The 20,247-nt window shown below is 35.8% G+C and overlaps 2 protein-coding genes across 3 annotated transcripts; one reads left to right on the plus strand and one right to left on the minus strand.

Annotated features, from left to right (window-relative positions):
* Positions 1-2,060: 2,060 nt before the first annotated feature.
* On the minus strand, positions 2,061-14,182 carry arih1 (ariadne ubiquitin-conjugating enzyme E2 binding protein homolog 1 (Drosophila)). Its single transcript, XM_016555956.1, has 14 exons — positions 13,654-14,182; positions 11,641-11,708; positions 11,379-11,523; positions 8,926-9,018; positions 8,012-8,067; positions 7,329-7,395; positions 6,973-7,079; positions 6,496-6,538; positions 5,626-5,697; positions 5,405-5,535; positions 3,639-3,696; positions 3,293-3,553; positions 3,080-3,192; positions 2,061-2,467 (listed from the first exon to the last, which is right to left on the minus strand). Exons 1-14 carry the CDS (start codon positions 13,936-13,938, stop codon positions 2,383-2,385), a joined length of 1,584 nt encoding a protein of 527 aa, XP_016411442.1. The 5' UTR covers positions 13,939-14,182; the 3' UTR covers positions 2,061-2,382.
* Positions 14,183-15,218: 1,036 nt separating this feature from the next.
* On the plus strand, positions 15,219-19,755 carry LOC107742894 (ADP-ribosylation factor-like protein 2-binding protein). Of its 2 annotated transcripts, XM_016555974.1 has the most exons (8): positions 15,219-15,498; positions 15,783-15,852; positions 15,953-16,014; positions 16,323-16,429; positions 16,528-16,613; positions 18,424-18,520; positions 18,602-18,633; positions 18,776-19,755. In XM_016555974.1, the coding sequence occupies exons 1-8, from the start codon at positions 15,315-15,317 to the stop codon at positions 18,819-18,821; spliced, it is 684 nt and encodes a 227-aa protein (XP_016411460.1). In that variant the 5' UTR covers positions 15,219-15,314; the 3' UTR covers positions 18,822-19,755. The 2 variants fall into 2 exon arrangements, with proteins under 2 accessions (XP_016411460.1, XP_016411459.1); XM_016555973.1 differs by lacking the exon at positions 18,602-18,633 and having other exon boundaries at positions 15,221-15,498.
* The last annotated feature ends 492 nt before the right edge of the window (positions 19,756-20,247 follow it).

Raw genomic sequence — 20,247 nt, forward strand, 5'->3', positions numbered from 1 at the left:
AATATACTCTTAAATCTGGTTGCAAATTTTGCTGTCTTAACGCGTTTCTCACGGGGCACAGAGACAAAGACTAATTTAATCTCATATACCTGACCAATTCGAAAGCCCATGTTTTATTATCGTTACAGTTCTTCAGTTTAGACCAGGGGTGCCCAATCCCGTTAGAGAGCGACCTACCTGGAGAGTTCAGGTCCAACACACCTGCCTGTAATTATCGAGTGCTCCTGGAGATCTTAAATAGCTGGTTCAGTTGTGTTCGGCCAGAGTTAGAGCTGAACTTTGCAGAAAAAAAGAGCTCCAGGAACAGGATTGGGCACCTCTGGTTTAGATGAATCAGTTAAGATTGGTCTCCCTCTGGTGGACATTTACATTGTGAACATTAAAATCCAACTCTCAAATGTCTGTCATGACATCCATGTGATTTATTTGTGGATTAATTGCATTAATCCTTTGGATGAGATCCTGTTTTATATAAAGCATAAACATCTTCTAGTGTTACTGACAAACAATCCAAAGCAACAAAAACCCTAGATGCGTCAAACACACAGGCTTGAAATAAACACAAAAGCACACAAACTAAAGCAATGTGCAACATGTTGCACTTTAATATTCGTTTTCTTCAAAATGAACAACTAATTTCTTACACATTTGTACACTATGTATATAAGAAATCAAAAAAATTGAATCGCATAAAGAAAGGATACATGTAGAAAAGTATTAAAAGTTTTTGGATGTCTCAACAAAATGACAGTAGCTGCTTTTTGTTACCATGAATGTTCAAATTGGATGCTCATGAACTTCCTGACATGATCAAATAGGCGTAACTTAATAGCAGTGGCCGGAAGGGGACAGGTAAACACTAAGCTGCATTCAGTGGCAGTGTATAACCATTCCATATTTTGTAGATCACACCGTGTGTCCCATTGTAATAGAAACTACAGGGACCTACAAAGTAAACAGCCACACTTTTTTCCCATTTCTTGTTCTGCAATATGCTTGCATGAAATGTATGTTTATACCTGGAAGACCCTCTCAGCAGTCATCCACGGCATATTACAGACTTGAATAAAAAAAAATTGCATTCCAGAAATCATTCCCAGCACACACAGCAAAAGGATTAACAGGCAACAATGCAAGAGAATGCTATTACTTTGAATGAAAAATGCATTTTAGGACATTTATTTTCATGGAGCACATTTGAAGTACAAAAGAAAAAAAGGAAGAAAATAAAGCCAATATATCAGTCTCACTTCCAGCAGAAAGCGAGGGGGGGGGGGAAATCACCAGTTTGAGACTGACACTTTGGTGTTGTCTGAATATGCCAACTTGATCTGCAATGACTGTCCCACCTGTGTCTATCCCAGAACCCCACCTCTGTTCCCCTGAAGACAGGGTGTCAGTGCTTCAATGATGGTCACGGAGCATCCACACACAATTTGTACAATTTTGCATGAACAAAGTGTACACAAATGCAACATCACAGTACAAAGGTAACATCACATATTCCCTGCAAACTATATCATCACTCAAACGGCCCTTTGGAAACCATTGCGGGTGCAAACGTGATTATTTGACACGAAAAGAATTAAAGCGGTGTGGAACCTCACAGCAGAGATAACCGTGGCTTCCAACTAGCTTTGCGGTGTGCAAAAGAATCGATCATGTGGAAAATGCCTAACCCTGTTTGTCAATGGCTCAGTCAGAACACTTGACTACAGATGTCAAGAAAGCAGCTCAACAGGCCCATCAGTACAATTTCATCTACGTACATGTTGGGCGGGCAGAGAAATAACCTCGAGCCGGGGTCGGGATCGAAGAATGAACTTCAGAGAGACAAAAAGAAAAAATATAAAAGATTATGAGTGAATGTCACTCAGTTTGGCTCTCAGAAATTATTCATATAACTCTTAAAATCATATTACGATTCTTAATACTCCTGGGAGGAGGGAGGAGAATAACAGCAAAGGAGGCAGAGCACAGGAAACCACTGTTCTGTTTGAAAAGTTTGAACTCTTGGAAGAAGCAGCGAATGTTAAACTACCCTCATTTCCTCCAGGAGGGAAAAGATTTCCGAGGGCAAGATCTCACAATGCAAGCAAAAGGAAGATATTTTGCCTTTTTGTTGGATTTCTCAGTCTTGCGCTTCACGCTGCTAACAATACTGTTGAACATGTATTATTTTATTTTTAATATTCTAACTTTTTCATTTAAATATAATTTATTCTTATGCTTTTCTTGAAACAAAAATCTGGAAAAATTATGCAATGCAGGGCGGTTTGCCAGGGAGGCGGCAGCGGAGGTCTGTGCTGCTCATTTGTCATTGCATCAGAGCTATAGTGGGTGGAGTTTGTCTCCAAGAGTCTGTGGTGTGGAGATGTAGCCTCAATCCTCGATGTACTCCCACAGGTCTTTGTCATAGCCTTCATGTACGTGTTGCAGCAGCACTCTCCGTCTGCTCTCACAGTATCTGCACACAAGAGCATCAAAACATGGACTGTTATAAACAAAGAGACGCATGCAAAAGTTTCCTGTAAAGTATGGACATGCTTGAATCCATGGAAATGCACTTTGAATGAAATAAAAGTTGTTTTATGTCAAGGGTTTTCAAACTGGCCAGGAAGGGCGCTAGAAGGTCTGTGGAAAATGTAAGAGATTGTTTTATTTTTTTCAAAGTTCATTTTTTAGGGCCGTCCAAGTTAACTTAAGCATTAAATAATAAGCTTTATTTTTAAATCTTTAGTTGATAATTTATTTTCAAGCTTTTTTTTTTTTGTCCATACAATGAAAGTCAAAGGGAACAGAAACTGTTTGGTTGCCAACATTCTTCAAAATATCTTTTTTAAAGAAAAATAATAAGCTTTATTTTTAAATCTTTAGTTGATCATTTATTTTCAAGCTTTTTTTTTTTTGTCCATACAATGAAAGTCAAAGGGAACAGAAACTGTTTGGTTGCCAACATTCTTCAAAATATCTTTTTTAAAGAAGGTCCTACAGGTTTGGAACGACGTAAGGTTGAGTAAATGATGACCATTTTTATTTTTGGGTGAATTATCCCTTTAAAGAAAATGTGTACACTTGCCTGTATTTATCTTGTACTTTCTGCTTAATGTCCTGCAGAGAATCTTGGGAGATGTCTCGTTCCAGGTATCCAGACAGAACCTCTGTAGCATTCTCCAGATCTGCCTGGTTATTCTGGGTGCAAACACAAACCACGAAACATTTAACATGACATTATTCATGTTTTTACAACACAATCCAACCACCTTTTCAAAAATGATTATCACTGGTTTACCTCGAAGATGATAGACTGGTTGTTCTTCTTGAGGTAGAATGCAAAGACGTAGGTGAACATGAGCGTGGAGCGGCACTGGCACAGCACGTCCACGGCCTTCTTCAGGAACTGCACCTCGATCCACGACATGTTGTGCTGCTGCATCTCCTCCATCTTCTGTTTGACCTGGGCGTACAGCTTGTGCTCGAAGCGCAGGCTCTGCATGTGGTTCATGTAGCGGTTGCAGTAGAACAGGTACCTCTGCAGGGCTGCTCTGGAGCGCTGAACAAAACGCACAAACATATGAAAGGTTTAAAAATGGGACTACAATTTGCATGTTCAGCACGAATGGACTGACATTATTTACCTCTTGAGCATCCCGGGCTGCCTTGGCATCATCCTCGTTATAACGATTACAGTTGTACCTTCGAGTAAAAACACGTTCAAGAAAAAAGTTAAATTAGCCAATAATGTTTTAGACATCAATAAACAAATGTAAAATAAAAATAAAAAAGCTGAACGAGTCACTCTAGGTTTTCCAAAGTGATGTTTGCAAGTGATCTGTAAACGGATGACTCTATGGAACAAGGAGGAGGAGAAAGCTAGCCTTTGAGCTCTCGAGTTTAAGTGGGACCTGTTGATCAAAGATGTGCATATGAAAACGTTGCCTTGGGAAAAGGTAGAAGAGTAGCATTTAGGTTTACCTTAGAGAGAATTTAGGGAATTGAAAGTCACATTTGACTGGTGGATAGTTCTATTTAGGTGTTTGGTTCATAAAGCTTACACAAATACTTCAACCACAGAAATAAAAATAAATTTATAGGAACCCAAATTCCTAAAAATTCATTTGTGCTTCTGTGTTATAAGTATTTGTGTAGTATTTCTAAACCAAACCCCTCTCCCCTCTTGTTAGCTTATGAACAACTGTCAATCCACATTAATTCAAAAGCTTCAAGATTCAAATTCAAAAGCAGACAACTTACAACAATCCTGCAAGTGGCGAACTAACTAACTAACTAACTAACTCTTATTTTTAGGGTCTTAAAAAAAAAAAAGAGAGAGATTATTTTTATTTATTTATTTATTTATTAAATCTTGTAACATTAAAAAAAACATAATAAAAGAAGGTTAGTGGATTGCCAATTGGGAGCAAATTTGAGTAGTTATGTGATAATGACAAATTGATATTAATTGCAACCCATAGGTGTAATTAAACTTTAATTTTAAAAAAGTCATTTAATTTTTGTTGATTTATTATAATTCCATGTAATTTTATTGCATGTATTTAATATTAAAATTATTTTACATTAAACTATATTATTCATATTAAATGATATCCTGCCTTTTGTTTGTTAGTTTTTTTGTTTGTTTTTTAACGCCATGTAAGCATCGGGAATATTTACATGGCAAAAACAAGGTCAGCATCATAATCCATACAATTTTTAATTGTTATATAAAACATTTTAACTTGACATAAAAAAATACATTCAGGTGATATATTACGAAGCGTTTTCTGGCAGTATTATAAAAATTACAGTCCGACAGGATGTGTTTATATCTTGCCTTTTCATTTTACAGGATATTTGTAATATCAACTCTCTGTATATACTATATACAGTCACTGTATATACTAGACCTTGTTACTTTTTTTCAGATGTCTGGCAACTCTTTACTCATGAAGAGAACAAGTTTGTGTGAGAGAAAGTTTCAGAAGAGAATGGAAAGAGAGCAGTACGCACACTGAAAATCAGCTATTGTTTATGTCGACTGGCTACGAGTTATTTAATAAAGTGGTTTGAATTAAACACCTTGTAGACGCTGAGTTTTTCATATTTGCTATACTATCATATATGCTCAAGTTTTCAGCATTATAAAAATGTGATCAGCAAGTTGAGAGATCACGTATCGAATCAATGAAAGTGATTATTAGCTGGTTCCGGTCAGTGGCTAATCGTTAGGAGTCATAGAAACGAAAGGTTTTCTGGATCCATATTTGACCTCAAAGCATAAGTTAATCAGGTTGGAAGTCACTGCAATACACAATCCTTGCAGATACATACTTCAAAATGCATACATTTTCAGCTGTTAATATGAAGTCTTTACAACCTTAAACAACCAAACACCTGGACCTACCAAGCAGAGCCATGTGGCTCCCAGGGCCCCAGGCAAACCCAGCAGAATTCTGCTTTGCAGTTCTGGTTCCGGCACACCATATGGTTGCAGCCACCATCTTTCTCTATGGTGACGTGGCATTTTGGACATTCCTGCAACACAACAGGAAGGAAGTTATTTTTCTGGGTCATCGGAAGACACAGGGAAAAATTTACCACATCAAAATGAGTCTAACCACTGACCTTTGTATTTGCTGCAATCCAGTTTGATGTCTCACTGTCATCATCACATTTTTTAATCCATTTCCTTAACCACTGGGAACGAGAGGTAAAATAGCATCAGAGGACATACAGGAAACAATTCACCATAACAATTAGGACAACTAAAAAGTGAGGTACACGTGATAGAATATTATATAAAAACATGTACAAGAGCATGGAGTTGTGTAAGTGCTTATGAAGGGTTAAATGTTCTCTCTCAGTGGAAGATGATTGTAATGCCCATATGAGAAGCACAAGGGACTAGAAGCTTCCTTTGTTTTTGCCAAGACTACCCCCACAATAACAAGACAAGTCTCTGAAGAGACTCTTAATGCTGAGAGTAGGAGAGGTGGCAGTCTGCTAGCTTTCTTTGTTCAGACAGAAAAACACTTGCCATACCAAATCAACATGATCCCCTGCTTTCTACTGAAATTACTACACTTAAAATGTGCATTAGTTTTTTTTTTTCAGAGCAGTCCTTAACATATTTCAGAATGGATGTCTATTAATGGCATTGGAATGGGGCATTCTACTCATTTTGCCTCAGTATTTAGAGAGAATGGGTGTTATGCACATACAGGGTTTTGAGGTTCATATCAATGTAGAGAAATTAAATAAATAACGGTATTTATGGAAAAGTATGGTCCAGGTTTGTCAGCCAGAAATAACGGCCAAAACTGTGCTTAACTGTGAAAAACACAGAAGGCATTGTTGACAATGAAAAGCTTCAAAAATCATGTACAATGACACAAAACCATGACTCGACATATTTATATATAAACACTGACAGCATTGTTGTACAATTTCAGTTGGTCTTAAAGATTTTAAACAGACAATGTTGCCTCAACACACCTTACACTTCACTGGATCGTGCCAATTTTCTCCACAGTTGAAGCTGCAAAATAATTGAAAACATTAGCATTCTCTCATCAAGCACAAATATCATGAACACAAAAATCATTTGATCTCTTTAAAATTATATAATATATAATACAATTATTTAAAAGAAAAAATAATATTATTTCACAATATTACTGTTTTTTTACTGAATTGTTGATCAAATAAATGCAGCCTTGGTGAGCATAATATATACATACATATACATAAAATGACTCTTTGCTCTAATGGCTCTAATGAGTCTTTGCTTCCCAAAATCAACAAGTAGCTGTGAAGGCTGGATAAGATTACCAGTGCCATCTAGGGAACATGTCTCCTGGGTTCTAGTGTCACTGGCTTGATCAGGTTTTTCATGAGCTGGTGGAAGCCCTAAAACTGATCTGAGGTCACGTTCCAAAAGTATTTGATCTCATTAGGAGTTCAGTGTCTTACCAAAACTGCCGACCACACTTGCACCGTACAGGTTTGGCATCTGGGTACTGTACTTTGACAACGTGATGACAGTCAGGTGCTGGGCACCATTTTAACAGTCGGTTACACTGCAGAGGAAGAGAACAGAATAAACCAAATTGACAAACCAAAAATCACAAGTGAAACAACTGAATGCTGATGATTCATTTTTATCAAGCATTATTTGATCAATGTCTTGTTTCAATAAACTTTATTTTAAATTGGCCGATATCTTAAACTTTTTATTTATTTGCAGGTTTAAAAAAAACAAAACAGATTTTCTATGTGGTATCAGACTTTTCGACCACACTATATAACAGAATGGAATTAAATCATACCTCTACAAAACTATTGGTTATTAAATGCTGGTACTTCAACTTCACTTTTGAATCTGTAATCAGTCGCCTGTTGAAATAATTGAGATATATTTAGTTCACGGAAAAACAGACATACATGCTTAAATCCTATATTTATTTTCCACCAAAGGGCACAAAGTGCATACAAAAAGATCAGACCCTGTACCTGCATCACAAAAGCAGCAGGGAGATCATATGTAGGTTAAGACAGCTGTGCATATCCCAAATAATCTAATTGAATCGACAGGATGTGCAGTGTTGTGACTCATACCTCCAGCAAGACAGGGTAACAGAGTGTCCTACTTCTGACTAGGAATAAACACTATCAGCTCATCTAGGATAGCCAAAATATACTTCAGGACACTGAGCTAAGAATAATGAACTCAACAAGGCTTTCGTACAGTATATCACAAGCAATGGTGACGTGAGACAGAGACCCTATAAGGGAGTGGAGATAGACTACTCTTAGAAAAATAAATGGGAGAAATTTTAATGATGTAATTCTTTAAACAATTTCAATACTGCGATTAATATATTGTTGTTGTTTTTTTTAAACCAACTGCCTACATAAAAAGTGTGGCGGCAGAGAGAACTTACTTTCCTTCAAAAAACACAAAATAATTTACTTAAGTCTTTCTATAAATATTCCTTTCTCAAACACTTACATGACTGTGCTGTCATCCACCAAAATATCACAGCTATGAGCAGGACAAGAAATGGTCTAGAGCGGAAACAAACAAGCTTGTGTTACAATAGGTCAGAAAAACAGACAAAATGTCAGTTGGCACAGAAAAAATCTGCTATAGCCAGTATGAATAGTTCAATACCTAAACATGAAATAGCTGCAACATGTACATCAGCCCATCAGATTGACAGGCTGCTACCTCAAGCGTATTTGCGTGTGTGCTCTCCGAAGAGCATTCACAGTGTAAATGCAGTGGCTGCAAATTGTTTATAATATTAAGCAAGCAATATTGACACTGCTATTTACTTTTTTTTTCCAAAGACAGTTAAATTCACAATTACAAGCAGATTTAGCAATTACAGATATATATCATAGTATATATCATAGTTTCCACAAAATGTAAAAAAAAATGTAGTTTTCAACATTGACAATAATAAGAAATGTTTTTGAGCACCAAATCAGCATATTAGAATAATTTCTGAAGGATCGTGTGACACTGAAGACTGGAGAAATGGCTGCTAAAAATTCAGCTTTGTCATCACAGGAATATATTACATGTTAAAATATTAAAATACAATTTTATTTCAAATTTTAATTTCACAAATATTGCTGTTTTTACTGTATTTTTAATCAAATAAATGCTGTCTTGGTGAACATAAGAGACTTCTTTCAGGAAAAATAAATAAATCTTACCGACCCCAGACTTTTGAAATGTAGTGTATACCGGTATTATTAATTTTGTTTACTACTCTAACTTTTTAAATAAAGGGGTGTTTGTATTAGTTGTTTCTGTGGCATTGTGAATCACAAAATTTCACTGGTATTAGAAACAATTACTGAAATTTTGGTATCATGACATCAAAGGTTCTATGTACTAAGAGTTGGAATATGTACCTGTCCCATTCCTTCCTCTATGATTTTGGTGGTTAAGTAATCACCCCAGCACTGCATGCAGAACTTGTGCCCACATTCCAGACCAGTGAAGTACTGCAAAAGAACAACCAACACCAAATCCACATTTAGGGAAAGTTACAATTAATTTTATTTATTTATTTATTTAGTCATTTAGCAGACGCTTTTATCCAAAGTGACTTACAAATGAGGACAATAAAAGCAGTCAAAACTAACAAAAGAGCAACAAGACAAGTTTTGGTTAGCCTAACGCAGTACACGTAGCAAGGTGTGTATATATATACAATGAGAGGTAGAGTTGAGTGTCATCAGCATAGCAGTGATATGAAAAGCCATGTTTCTGAATGACAGAACCTAGTGATGCCATGTAGACAGAGAAGAGAAGTGGTCCAAGTACTAATTATACAATTAATAACACAAGCAACTTCTAAAAACAGTGTAAATGTCCATTTCCAATAGTCAATAATAAATGTAATATATTTCTTCTTTTAGGGTGGATCTTGCAACAGTGACTCAATAACTCAGTAACACAGGATACAAATAACAAACACCGAAAAACATTAAACCAAAAAAAGCAATGAAACAAATCCTAGCTAACAGCTATCCAGTGTTGGGTGCCCATGAAACACAATGAGCCTTGTTGTTCTCTTCAACAGATCGATACAACCAACAAGACTGTTTTTTGGCTCAGACAAATCAGTTCTGAGCAGGTGACAGAAGAGTCAGTCGTAGTGATTATCTACCGCTCCTACAAAGCATCCCTTTGTCATGCGTTTTACAGTCTCAGGCCCCCCGGTAGGAAATGCCTGGTTCTCTCTCTTGGGACAACAGACAACGTGGCAAGAACAAATCAGCTTAATATTTGTGGTAGGACTGACGCAAGCAGAGCATTGCTTACAACAATATCTCAAGTAGTTTAACAGCACTGTGCAGCGCTAATGGTATTTAGGGAACATCTCATGGGAACTGAGTGGTGGTCAGCTTTATGAAGCAACACATTAACATCGAAATGACAATTTGACATCAGGTCAAACTGAATGTCCTAGTAAACCGATACTTTAAACACATCCACAATCTGATTAAAGCTCTTAGTTAAGCAGAAATCAAACTGATAAGTTTGCTGTATCGTGTGGCCCCAACTGATCCTTTGTTTTAAGCAGACAAGCCGTGAGGCAGGGACTTCCTGGTTGACGCTACAGTTAAATAGTTCATAGTCACGATTCAAAGCAATAAATAGAACAGTTTCCAAATCCCTGCTGCTTAATCCAGAGTTTTCTTTCAGACAGTTGCTGGCTCTCATGATAAAGCTGATCAAAACAATACATGCATGCATGCACGCATGCCATCCTTTCACTGACACACACACATTTCTCAAGGTTCCCTGCAAATCCGAAGACCCGCCTGTTCCTCTCCTCAGTTGCTTGGTATACAATATGAGTAATCCAGTGAAGAGCTTAATGGTGAAAGGAACTCATTAGAAATCCTTCCTGCCCACTGAGACACTGTAGCGTGTAGCACAGAGTGGCAAACATGAAAACACAGATGTCAAAATAATACTGCATACCACTTTCACATATCCCACAACGCAACAGCATCCCGTCCAAGTGGTAAACAATCTGTTCATACTGCCATGCGATTCAACAGATTCACTGAAACAACCAGGCACAGATGGAATCTGCAGACGTTGCATCTAATGCGCCGATTTTCTGAGGAAATATACAGAATTCTGTAGAATGGATGTAAATACATTAAATACACTACGGTATAATTTGGGGTCTGTACATTTTTAAAGGAACGAATGCAAGGATGCATTAAATTAATCAAAAATTACACTTGCAAAAAAATCCATTTTCAATTGTTGCAAAAAATCAATTTCAAATAAATGCTGTTCTTTTAAACTTTTTAAGCAGTAGAACTGTTTTCGAATGTGAAAATAGTAAGAAATGTTTCCTGAGCATCAAATCAGCGTATTAGAAGGATCATGTTACACTGAAAACAAAATAAACTGTGCCATCAAATGAATAAATTACTTTTTTAAAGTATATTAAATTAGAAAAAGGTTATTTTAAATCGCATTTTCTGACAGCACAGAATTAGCAACTCAAACATAATAATAACACTGCACAATATTACTGTTACTATAATGTATTTTTGATCAAATAAATGCAGCCTTGGTGAGCATAAGAGACCCCCAAATGTTTGAACAGTAGCATATGTTAAATGGAGCTGAGAGTACTACACTTTTTATTGGCTGAAAGTATAATCAAATTAGCCATAATGTCTAATAAAGAGCATTCCAAGGGAAGTGAATGTGCAAAACTCTGTGAATGACGGGCACAGATTCCGTGTGAGCCTGCTAATAAGCTATCAGCACAGCAGCCATGTAAATGGATTAATCAGAGGCAACGAAAGCATTTCGGCTGGGGGGCACTGACCGAGTTAGGATAGTTGAGATAGCAGATCTGACATGGCATGTCCTGTGCCGACGATCTTGTGTTCATGAGGCGTGTCCGAGACTTCTTGCTGGGGTTTATAACGTGACACTCTGAAAATAGCTTGTCCAGGTTACCATCAAAGTACCTGCAAAGAGGTAAACGGTAGATTTTTCTCAAAATTTGTTGTTTCAGTATTGAATAAAGACAGGTGCTAGCTGACTAATAATTTGGTGGAAGGAAATAAAGCACACAGAACAATTACCTTTCCATCAGCTTTTCTTTGTCCCAGTTAAAATGACTAAGTAATATTCTAGTGATTGTAGCAGGATTCTGTAACAAGAGAGATACATACGAGAGATGCATACAAGAGAGGCATACATTTTTTTATTACATCGAGAAAAAAAAAAGACAAAGCAAGCATATTTATTCATTTAAAATTTAGTATGATCACTTATTCTTTTAAATATTTTAATATGTACAGGTCAGAATAATTATGTTGTTTCGTTTTTACATAAATATATCTGTTACGCTGAATGATGATGGAACATTATTTCACCCATATTTTGATGGGGGGTTTTTTTCACACAAGTCATTTGAAACAATTAATTAGGCACTTTACTTGCATTTAACATGCTTTCTGTGTATATAAAATCACTTTTGTAAACTTTATTTGATGCTGTCAGCAAAAAAGGTCTTTGACCTATATATATATATATACACACACACAATTATTCAGTTATACCTCTGACTACCATAACACACAAAATAGAAAATATTAATAAACTACAAATTTAACTAATATCCATTTAATGGTTAAAATCACCAGTTTTTTTGCTTAAATTATGGCTAGATTAATAATTTGTCAAGGAAACACTTGATATTGATTACCGCCATTATTATTATGTGACAAATGACTAATTAAAGCCTAAATAACTGCTAGCTGGTGTCATGAACAACACTCCAAAGAGCAGCAATGATGTGATTTCCACTGTGTTTAGACAACAGAGTTCCTCCTTGCCCGTCAGGGAGAGAAAGCCTGAACTACAGTACTCCAAAAAGGTTATTTGGGCTGACATGTCAAAGGAGCATATTGACAGGCAGTCCAGAGGGATGCTGGGAGACGTGACCACCCTAACTCGACGTTCCTCAACTAAACCAAAGTCTTCTTTCCGTTCTGTTGAAAATGTAAGGCAGGTCTTCTAGAACAAGCTTGAACTGTACTGGGACAAACACAGCAGATACTCTTAAAATAGAAACATATAGGTATGAAGTGAGCCACAGCATTAAACACTTCAACTTATCACAGTAACAGCATGTAAACATAACAAAATGCATTTGCTGACGGCACAGAACGAGCAAATCTAATCAATTAGCACACAATCTGGAAATTAACCAGCATAAACTAAACAAAACAAAACTGCGGGACGCAGAGTGAAATGTCGAGCTTCAGGAGACAGTTAATACTCCAAACAGCCTGTGGCTATGACACTGCAGCAGAAAGCAAACATAAATCATTACTCAAATTCACTTTGCTGGGCTATTTTAGTGCTCTTTAATCAAACATAACCAACCATGATGAAGCATAGGCTCCGCCATGTTGTTGTCGGGAGCAACTAGGTAACTCTCACATGCTAACGCGACCTACCCCATATCCCTGCTTAACAGACGACGACGAAGACACCTTCTTCTTCATCAGACTAGCAACAACCTCCCCTGAAAACCTATGAACACGTCGCAATGTAGTCTCTGGTGTACTTAAATTTGGGTTGTATGCTCGTGGTTAGCTTACTAAGCTAGTGTGACCAGGAATAAGGGGTTCTAATAAAAATGGAGTGATTTACAATATTATTATTTTACTTTATATGTGACGTGGGTTGTCATATGTTAAAATGCAAACATTTTGGCAATACAAATGTAGTTTTGTTTAAGTAAAGCGCATATAATGGGACTTAGCGGTCTGATTTTGTATGCAGGTGAACTAGAAGCTAGTTAAGCATCTTATGTCATTACTGGATGTGTTAAGGACAGGGAAAAGGCTAGGCTGACGCAAACCTTCTCATTCATATCTGTGATCATGACCATATATTTATCTTGTCGACGTACCAACGATGGTTTTAAAATCAGTTTGGTTCAAAGGACAGCTGATGCATTTTTCATGTCTCTCGTGTTGTCAACTGGGGGCAAAGTTTCCCAGAGCAATGTAAAAATCTCCTCTTTTGTTATAACGATTAATCCAGGGTGATCTAAGCTCAGGGGAAGCCCTAAAAATACTTACCTGGATGACCTCGTTGACCTCCCTGATACACTCCACCATATGCTGCAGGATCTGTTCGGCGGTTAGAACTTCAAAGCGGTAGTCTTCCTCATCCTGACCGGGCCCGAGGCCGCTGCCTCCCGTCTCCCCGCAGTCGTCTCGCTCTCCGCCGGCCACAACGGGATCAACCAACTCCACCTCACCGAGCTCCAGGGTGTCGTCCGCGGTCTCCTCTTCGCCGCTGTCTTCGCTGCATTCCTCTTCCTCGTCGTCGAATTCGTAATTGTAACCCTCGTCCGAGTCCATGACTGGACTGCGTTTAATGTAGCGACACGCCAAGTGGGATATGTTTGATGTGTATTATTTGGCAGACAGAGGTGTATTATTTGGCAGACAGAGCAAAACAAAACGAGAATACTTCTTTAGCTTGTTAGCATTCCAGCTTTTCTAGCAGCAGAGAAAACAACAACAGAGGAGCGACGCTGCTGCTGGGCCAACAAAGAGACGCAGCGTCACGGGCCGACGCTGGGTGACGTCACGTGCGTGACACAAAACAAGACTTAAAATAAAGTTGTTTGGCTGCTGCTCAATTAAAGTGTTTATGTGCTATCATATAACGTTACTGAATTTCTTTAAAAATACATCAAAAAGATAAAATACATTTATATTAATGACGAAGTAAAAAAAAGTATGTTAATCTACTTTGTATATGTTCAATGTAACATTTGTTTTACTATTGTTTCTGTTGAATATTGTTCTTGAAAAATTTTGGGGAAAAAATACTGGAATAAGACTGGGATGTGTGGGAAGGATTAGTGTATCTGATGTGATATTTTATTTTAAACATGACATGTTTAAATAAACATGCCCACTGCTCTGGGTGTGTGTTCACGGTGTGTGTGTGTTCACTGCTGTGTGTGTGCACTTTGGATGGGTTAAATGCAGAGCACTAATTCCTAGTATGGGTCACCATACTTGGCCACATGTCACGTCACTTCACTTCACTTCACATTTTGCATTGAAAATAAATACATAGTACAGCTGTTAATAATATTTAGTAAACATACATATAACATATAAGAAAAAAAATAGCCATTTTACAAACCAAATTTCACACATTTTATAAATGAAGTTGTATCATAAGAAAAGTTAAAGGAAAAAAAATCATAAAATCATTGTATTGTGGCTTTGTATAAATATTTACATCTGTGTTGTTGTGGCATAGTTTTTCTCTCTACTTTCTCTTTTTATTATTTATTTATTATTATTATTAATTTGTCCTGTAAATTAATCGCAATTTTACACATTTAAAAAATATATTTTAAAAAAGGTTCCTTCAAAACAGTTTAGGGAAAGGAGCCATATTTGTATGGATTTTGGTTCACATTGTACATGCCCTTCCTTATACAACTGTTGAACAGAAGAACATTACAACTAGTGTCTTAATAATACGATAGATAGATAGATAGATAGATAGATTATATGTTATGGTAGCAGAAATAATAAAGCAGGTCAGTATTAAAATCATAACAGACCGGACCTGTTTTCTGTGTGGTGGTGGCTCTTGGTATGATCTTTTAAAAGTATGCAATTCTTTCAAATTTAAACACTTACCGCCTAACTTACTAAAAGCTCATTAAATAGAAAAGGCTAAATGAACAGCTACATCTAACGCCTATATAATGGTCTGGAAAATCCTTCTGCCTGCTCTTGCGTTGTCCAGTAACTCAAAGAGGCGGAACCGAATAAAAGGAAAGTGTTTTCTACCGAACACATTTCGAACAAGAACGCGTTCTCCGGTTGCCGTGGCAGCAGCGACTTCAGGAAGAACGTTCGGGCGATACATGATGGATGCTCGAGAGATAGGTAATTAATTGTTAAAAAATATTCATAAACTTTTGAATTGAAAATAAATCCTTGACCACAAATCCAGTCGTTTGATTGTGCACTGCCGTCCTGGCGTCTTTAAAGCTCCAGTGGGCCAGCCATGCACCTGCACTTCTACTAGCTAGCTTACGGAAATCTGGCAGACTAGTTTCATAATTGTGATCGGATGTGTAACATGTGTTCGCAGGAAAATAAAAATGCTAGCTGTGTTTTTGTGACCTTATTTAAACATCTCTATATTAACTTTCTATAAAACCCTAAAGATCTGCTGGGTGTCAACGAGAACATAGTTGAAATGCAGAATTTGGAAGAAGAGGACTTTGCTGTTTCAAAGTAAGTGATATCGTTTGTTTTCTTTAGTGAAAATGCGTGGAACTTTATCGAATTAATTTACACTTTTTCTTCTTTTATCCATAATATTTTGCCTCTCCAGATCATCGGACGCTGATGCAGAATTTGACATGATTATTGGGAACATCGAGGATATTATAATGGGTATTTATATGCCTATTATTCTATTAAATCATCCACAGTCACTTATGACAACAACTGTTAATCTTTAATATAAGGTTTTAGTATTCATCTATAATAAGTGTGAATATCACATAATCTGTCAAGAACATGTCCCTGTTAATTTTGGTGGAAAATGTACTTAATATACATTTTTTAAATTTGTGTATGCAAAACGTAATTTAGTTTTCTTTCTTTATTTTCTTATGGTTTGGGATGAAACGAGACCTGGACATGCATTCATGCAATTCACCCAACTGAATTATAACGGACACATGCGATTTTCTTCACAGAGGATGAATTCCAACATCTTCAGCAGTCTTTCATGGAGAAATATTACCTTGACTTTGATGACTCCGAGGAGAACAAGCTCAGCTATACAACTATTTTTAATGAATATGTATGTGGTATTTTAAGCTTTATTTTATCACGTTTATGACCCTTGTAAAGATGGAAATACTGTATTTAACTGTCATTTACAAAATTTTGCTATCTCAGATTGAAATCCTAGAAAAACAACTGGAACAGCAGTTGGTGGAGCGAATTCCTGGATTCAAAATGGATGTCTTCACCCATTCACTTAAGTATGCTATATGAATTCATCTCTTTTTCTGGGCCTGAGTATAGTGATCAGGCTTGACGGTGACTGACAGTATTTCTTTTACACTGACAATATCATGTATACTGTTAAATATACAAAAAAAAAATTCAAAGTAAACAATATAGACAATAGCAATTCAGTCTTAAAGGTGCAGTAGGAGATCTTGGAAAATGCTAACTTTAGCCTGATAGCACTGAAAGCGAACGTCCCACCCTCCCTGCAATCACCGTCCAAAGCCACGCCCCCTGAACGCATTTACGCTCACAGACCAGAATACCAGAGACAACATTACTACACTAACAGAATATACAAATACATTTAGACCACTTAATGATTGCTATCGGGATGTGAAGAGACTTTCAACCAACATAACAAAAAAAATTTCTGAAGACAATCATCTATTGCACCTTTAAGTCAGTATAAAACAGGGGTTTTCAGTCATTTAAGACCTCAAATATGATCATCCTCGTATAAAGGGCCTCTTCCTAAAATTTAGAGGGCAGCTATCAGAGCTGGGTAGTAACTGATTACATGTAACCTGGATTACATAATCAGATTCCAAAAATTAAGTACTAGTAATTAGATTAAATTACATTTTAAAATACTCAGAATACAGTTACTTTTTTATTAATTACATGATTACATATTCACACAATAGCAATAAATAATTCATCATTTCTTGATTCCTCTTTTTCATCTTTTAAATGCTCCTTTCTAAAATTGCCTACCGCTTATATACACTCAGAAAGTCTTCCTGTATTGTGGACATTTACACAAAGACCAGTCATTAGTCAGGTGGCTACACAGCATTTGACCACTGGATTTACAAAAATCATTTCAGGTTTAAGAAGTGTTTCAACATTGCATCAACTGATCACATTAATTTTTATTTGAATTATCACTCAGTAGGTTATTTAATCATGTATTACTATGTCTTTGGAAGTTTTGTGTGTGTGTGTGTGTTTCAAACACATTAAAATGCACAAATTCACATTATTTCTTGTTTTGTTTTCGTTTTTTTAAAATAAGAGATTTTAAAATAAATATTTTAATATTTTCACGGTTGATGGTTAATGGTTAAATGACATGCGGTAAACAAATAAAAATTTGATTCTGTAGTAAGTGTTGGTTGATGGTATTTTTAAACTATTTATTTTAATTTGGCATTTTTTTATGATTTAATTAATTATTAGCTTTTCATTAAACTCACAAACCCCCTGCAGTTCTTTTACGAACCCCAGTTTGGGAAACCTTGATTTAATTATTTTCTTACTCTTTGTATTTTTATATCAATATGGTACAAGATTATCCTATTTAAATCAAACGAGTTAGGTCAAAAGTACTCTAAAAGTAATCAAAAAGTAGTTAGATTATATTACCAGAAATGTGTAATGTAATGGATTATGTTACTAACTACAATTTTTGTCATGTAATTTGTAATCAGTAAGGGACTACAATTTGTAGTAGTCTACCCAGCTCTGGCAGCTATATATTTCCACGTACAAACACCCCATTTATACTGTAAAAAAATATCATAAATGTGTAAAATAATGTATGGAAAACATTTCGTTTCTATTACGTTACATTATTACCTTTTACTACTCACAATAGTTCTGTTAGTTGTATTATTTATGTATTTAAAAAAAAACCTGCTCTAAAATGTCTTATTGTATTACACATAATTTACCACTAGATGGAGGTATTTACATAAGATGGTATTTGCATAGAACATTATTCCCTAATTGTGACCTAAATTACTTGTGTTTATTTGTAATCCTTCTTTTCTCAATTAGACAGCACAAAGATGAAGTCTCAGGTGACATACTAGACATGCTACTCACTTTCACTGACTTTATGGCCTTTAAAGAGATGTTCATTGATTACAGAGCAGTAAGTAAAAATCTGTTCTTTTTGTACTACAAAATATAGGATTCATAATGTAAAATAATGTGTATTTGGATTGTGTTACAGTTCAGAGGAAAGCTGTCCTGCCCAGTTCAAATGTAATTCTTGGCTATAATAAAAGAACTGAAATGTCATCACCTAAGATAAAACTTTGGCCTACTTTTCTACTATCATGAACAGAAGCTATAAACCTGCCATAGTCTGTGGGAGAAACTAATTTGCCCAATCTTCTTTTTATAGGAAAAGGAGGGTAGAGGATTGGACCTTAGTACCGGACTGGTGGTGAAGTCTTTAAATTCTGCTTCTGCTTCACCTCTGACCTCCAGCATGGCCTCACAATCGAACTGAACCAATGGGCATTTCATGTAAATGATCAGTCAACACATATGATTATTCCCATGTATATTTAGATGAATATTTATTGAAAATTCCTTTCTGACTCATCCCAAAACAAACAGACACTGTTATACTAACTTGACAGAAGGGAATCAGTGTTTAATTTAGGTTAATGTTTAAACGTAACATTCAGGTTAACTGTCAGCTTATCCGGTATGACTTCTCTTTAGCAGTATTCATATGATCTGTCACAAAATCCACTTAGTGTGGATCAGTCTTTCATATCTTGTTGGCCTACAGCGCAGCAAAACACTATTGCTGTTTCTGTCCAAACTGATGTAGAAAGCTGTAATGAGCATGTGAGTATCTCAAAGCTGCCACTTTATTGCACTTTTTCATATATATAGAACCCCCTCATTTTAATGGTTAAATCCTTATACAACATAATGTACCAAAATAATTCCTTTCACTTGACAATCATAAAGGGCTTTTCATTACAAAAGTATTATACAATATGCATGATATGACAACAGTTCTAAAAGACCCGTTTTTCATTTACAAGACTTGCAGTTTCCCCAGGTGAAATATTACAGAATAAAAAAATAAAAAAAGGTGTTTATACAGTTACCAGAAACAATGCAAATAATCTCATTCAGTTTTTCATGCTTTTTAATGTGATGTTGAGTCCATGTTTTGGATGGCTCTCATATCTTCAGTGACGATGAGAAGGAAAGACACAAAAGAGCTTTTCAAAACGAACAATACTTAGTTTTGTTGATGTATACATTACAAATTTCAGCCTTTTTTCTCCCTTCTTAGAAGAATGTGTTGTTCTTACTAGATGAATGTTGCGTAATTGTGTATATTTGTATGTATATATATATATAGACACATTTGAGCTTGTGTGTGAAAGAAAGAAATACAATGGTTCTTTATTTTTTATCAAACCATTTTTATGCTCAAAACAATTAATCAATTACATTCTTAAGCATAACTTCACAATAATTCAAGAACCTCACCACTTAAATACATATTTAAGTCATTTAGTGTATCTTAAAAAAAAATAGTACACTACTGTTTAAAAGTTGGGGCTCTTAAGATTCTTGTATGTTTTGTTTTTTTTGTAACTCTTAATGCTCACTAAGGCTGCATTTATTTGATCAAAAAGTACAATAAAATATATATTTTGTATATATTTAATATTGTATATAAAAATATATTATAAAAATATTGTGAAATGTTATTACAATTTAAAATAATGTTTCTACATTTTAAAATTTAATTTATTCCTGTAAGGGTAAAGTAGATTTTTTTTTCTTCTGGAAGCCATGCTACATTTTTTTTATTCAGGACCCTTTGATGAATAGGAAATTCAA

This window comes from Sinocyclocheilus rhinocerous, unplaced genomic scaffold, assembly GCF_001515625.1.
Source record: "Sinocyclocheilus rhinocerous isolate Xijiao unplaced genomic scaffold, SAMN03320098_v1.1 scaffold1008, whole genome shotgun sequence".
Classification (NCBI taxonomy): Eukaryota; Metazoa; Chordata; class Actinopteri; order Cypriniformes; family Cyprinidae; genus Sinocyclocheilus; species Sinocyclocheilus rhinocerous.

Coding starts and splice junctions, on each gene's coding strand:
- arih1 (XM_016555956.1), bottom strand. CDS start 13,938: ATGGACTCGGACGAGGGTTACAATTACGAATTCGACGACGAGGAAGAG. Junction 6,539..6,972: donor AAGTGTGGTCGGCAGTTTTG/GTAAGACACTGA, acceptor ATTATTTTGCAG/CTTCAACTGTGGAGAAAATT. Junction 3,193..3,292: donor ACCAGTCTATCATCTTCGAG/GTAAACCAGTGA, acceptor GTTTGCACCCAG/AATAACCAGGCAGATCTGGA.
- LOC107742894 (XM_016555973.1), top strand. CDS start 15,315: ATGGTCTGGAAAATCCTTCTGCCTGCTCTTGCGTTGTCCAGTAACTCA. Junction 16,430..16,527: donor CAACTATTTTTAATGAATAT/GTATGTGGTATT, acceptor TTGCTATCTCAG/ATTGAAATCCTAGAAAAACA. Junction 18,521..18,775: donor TGTTCATTGATTACAGAGCA/GTAAGTAAAAAT, acceptor TTCTTTTTATAG/GAAAAGGAGGGTAGAGGATT.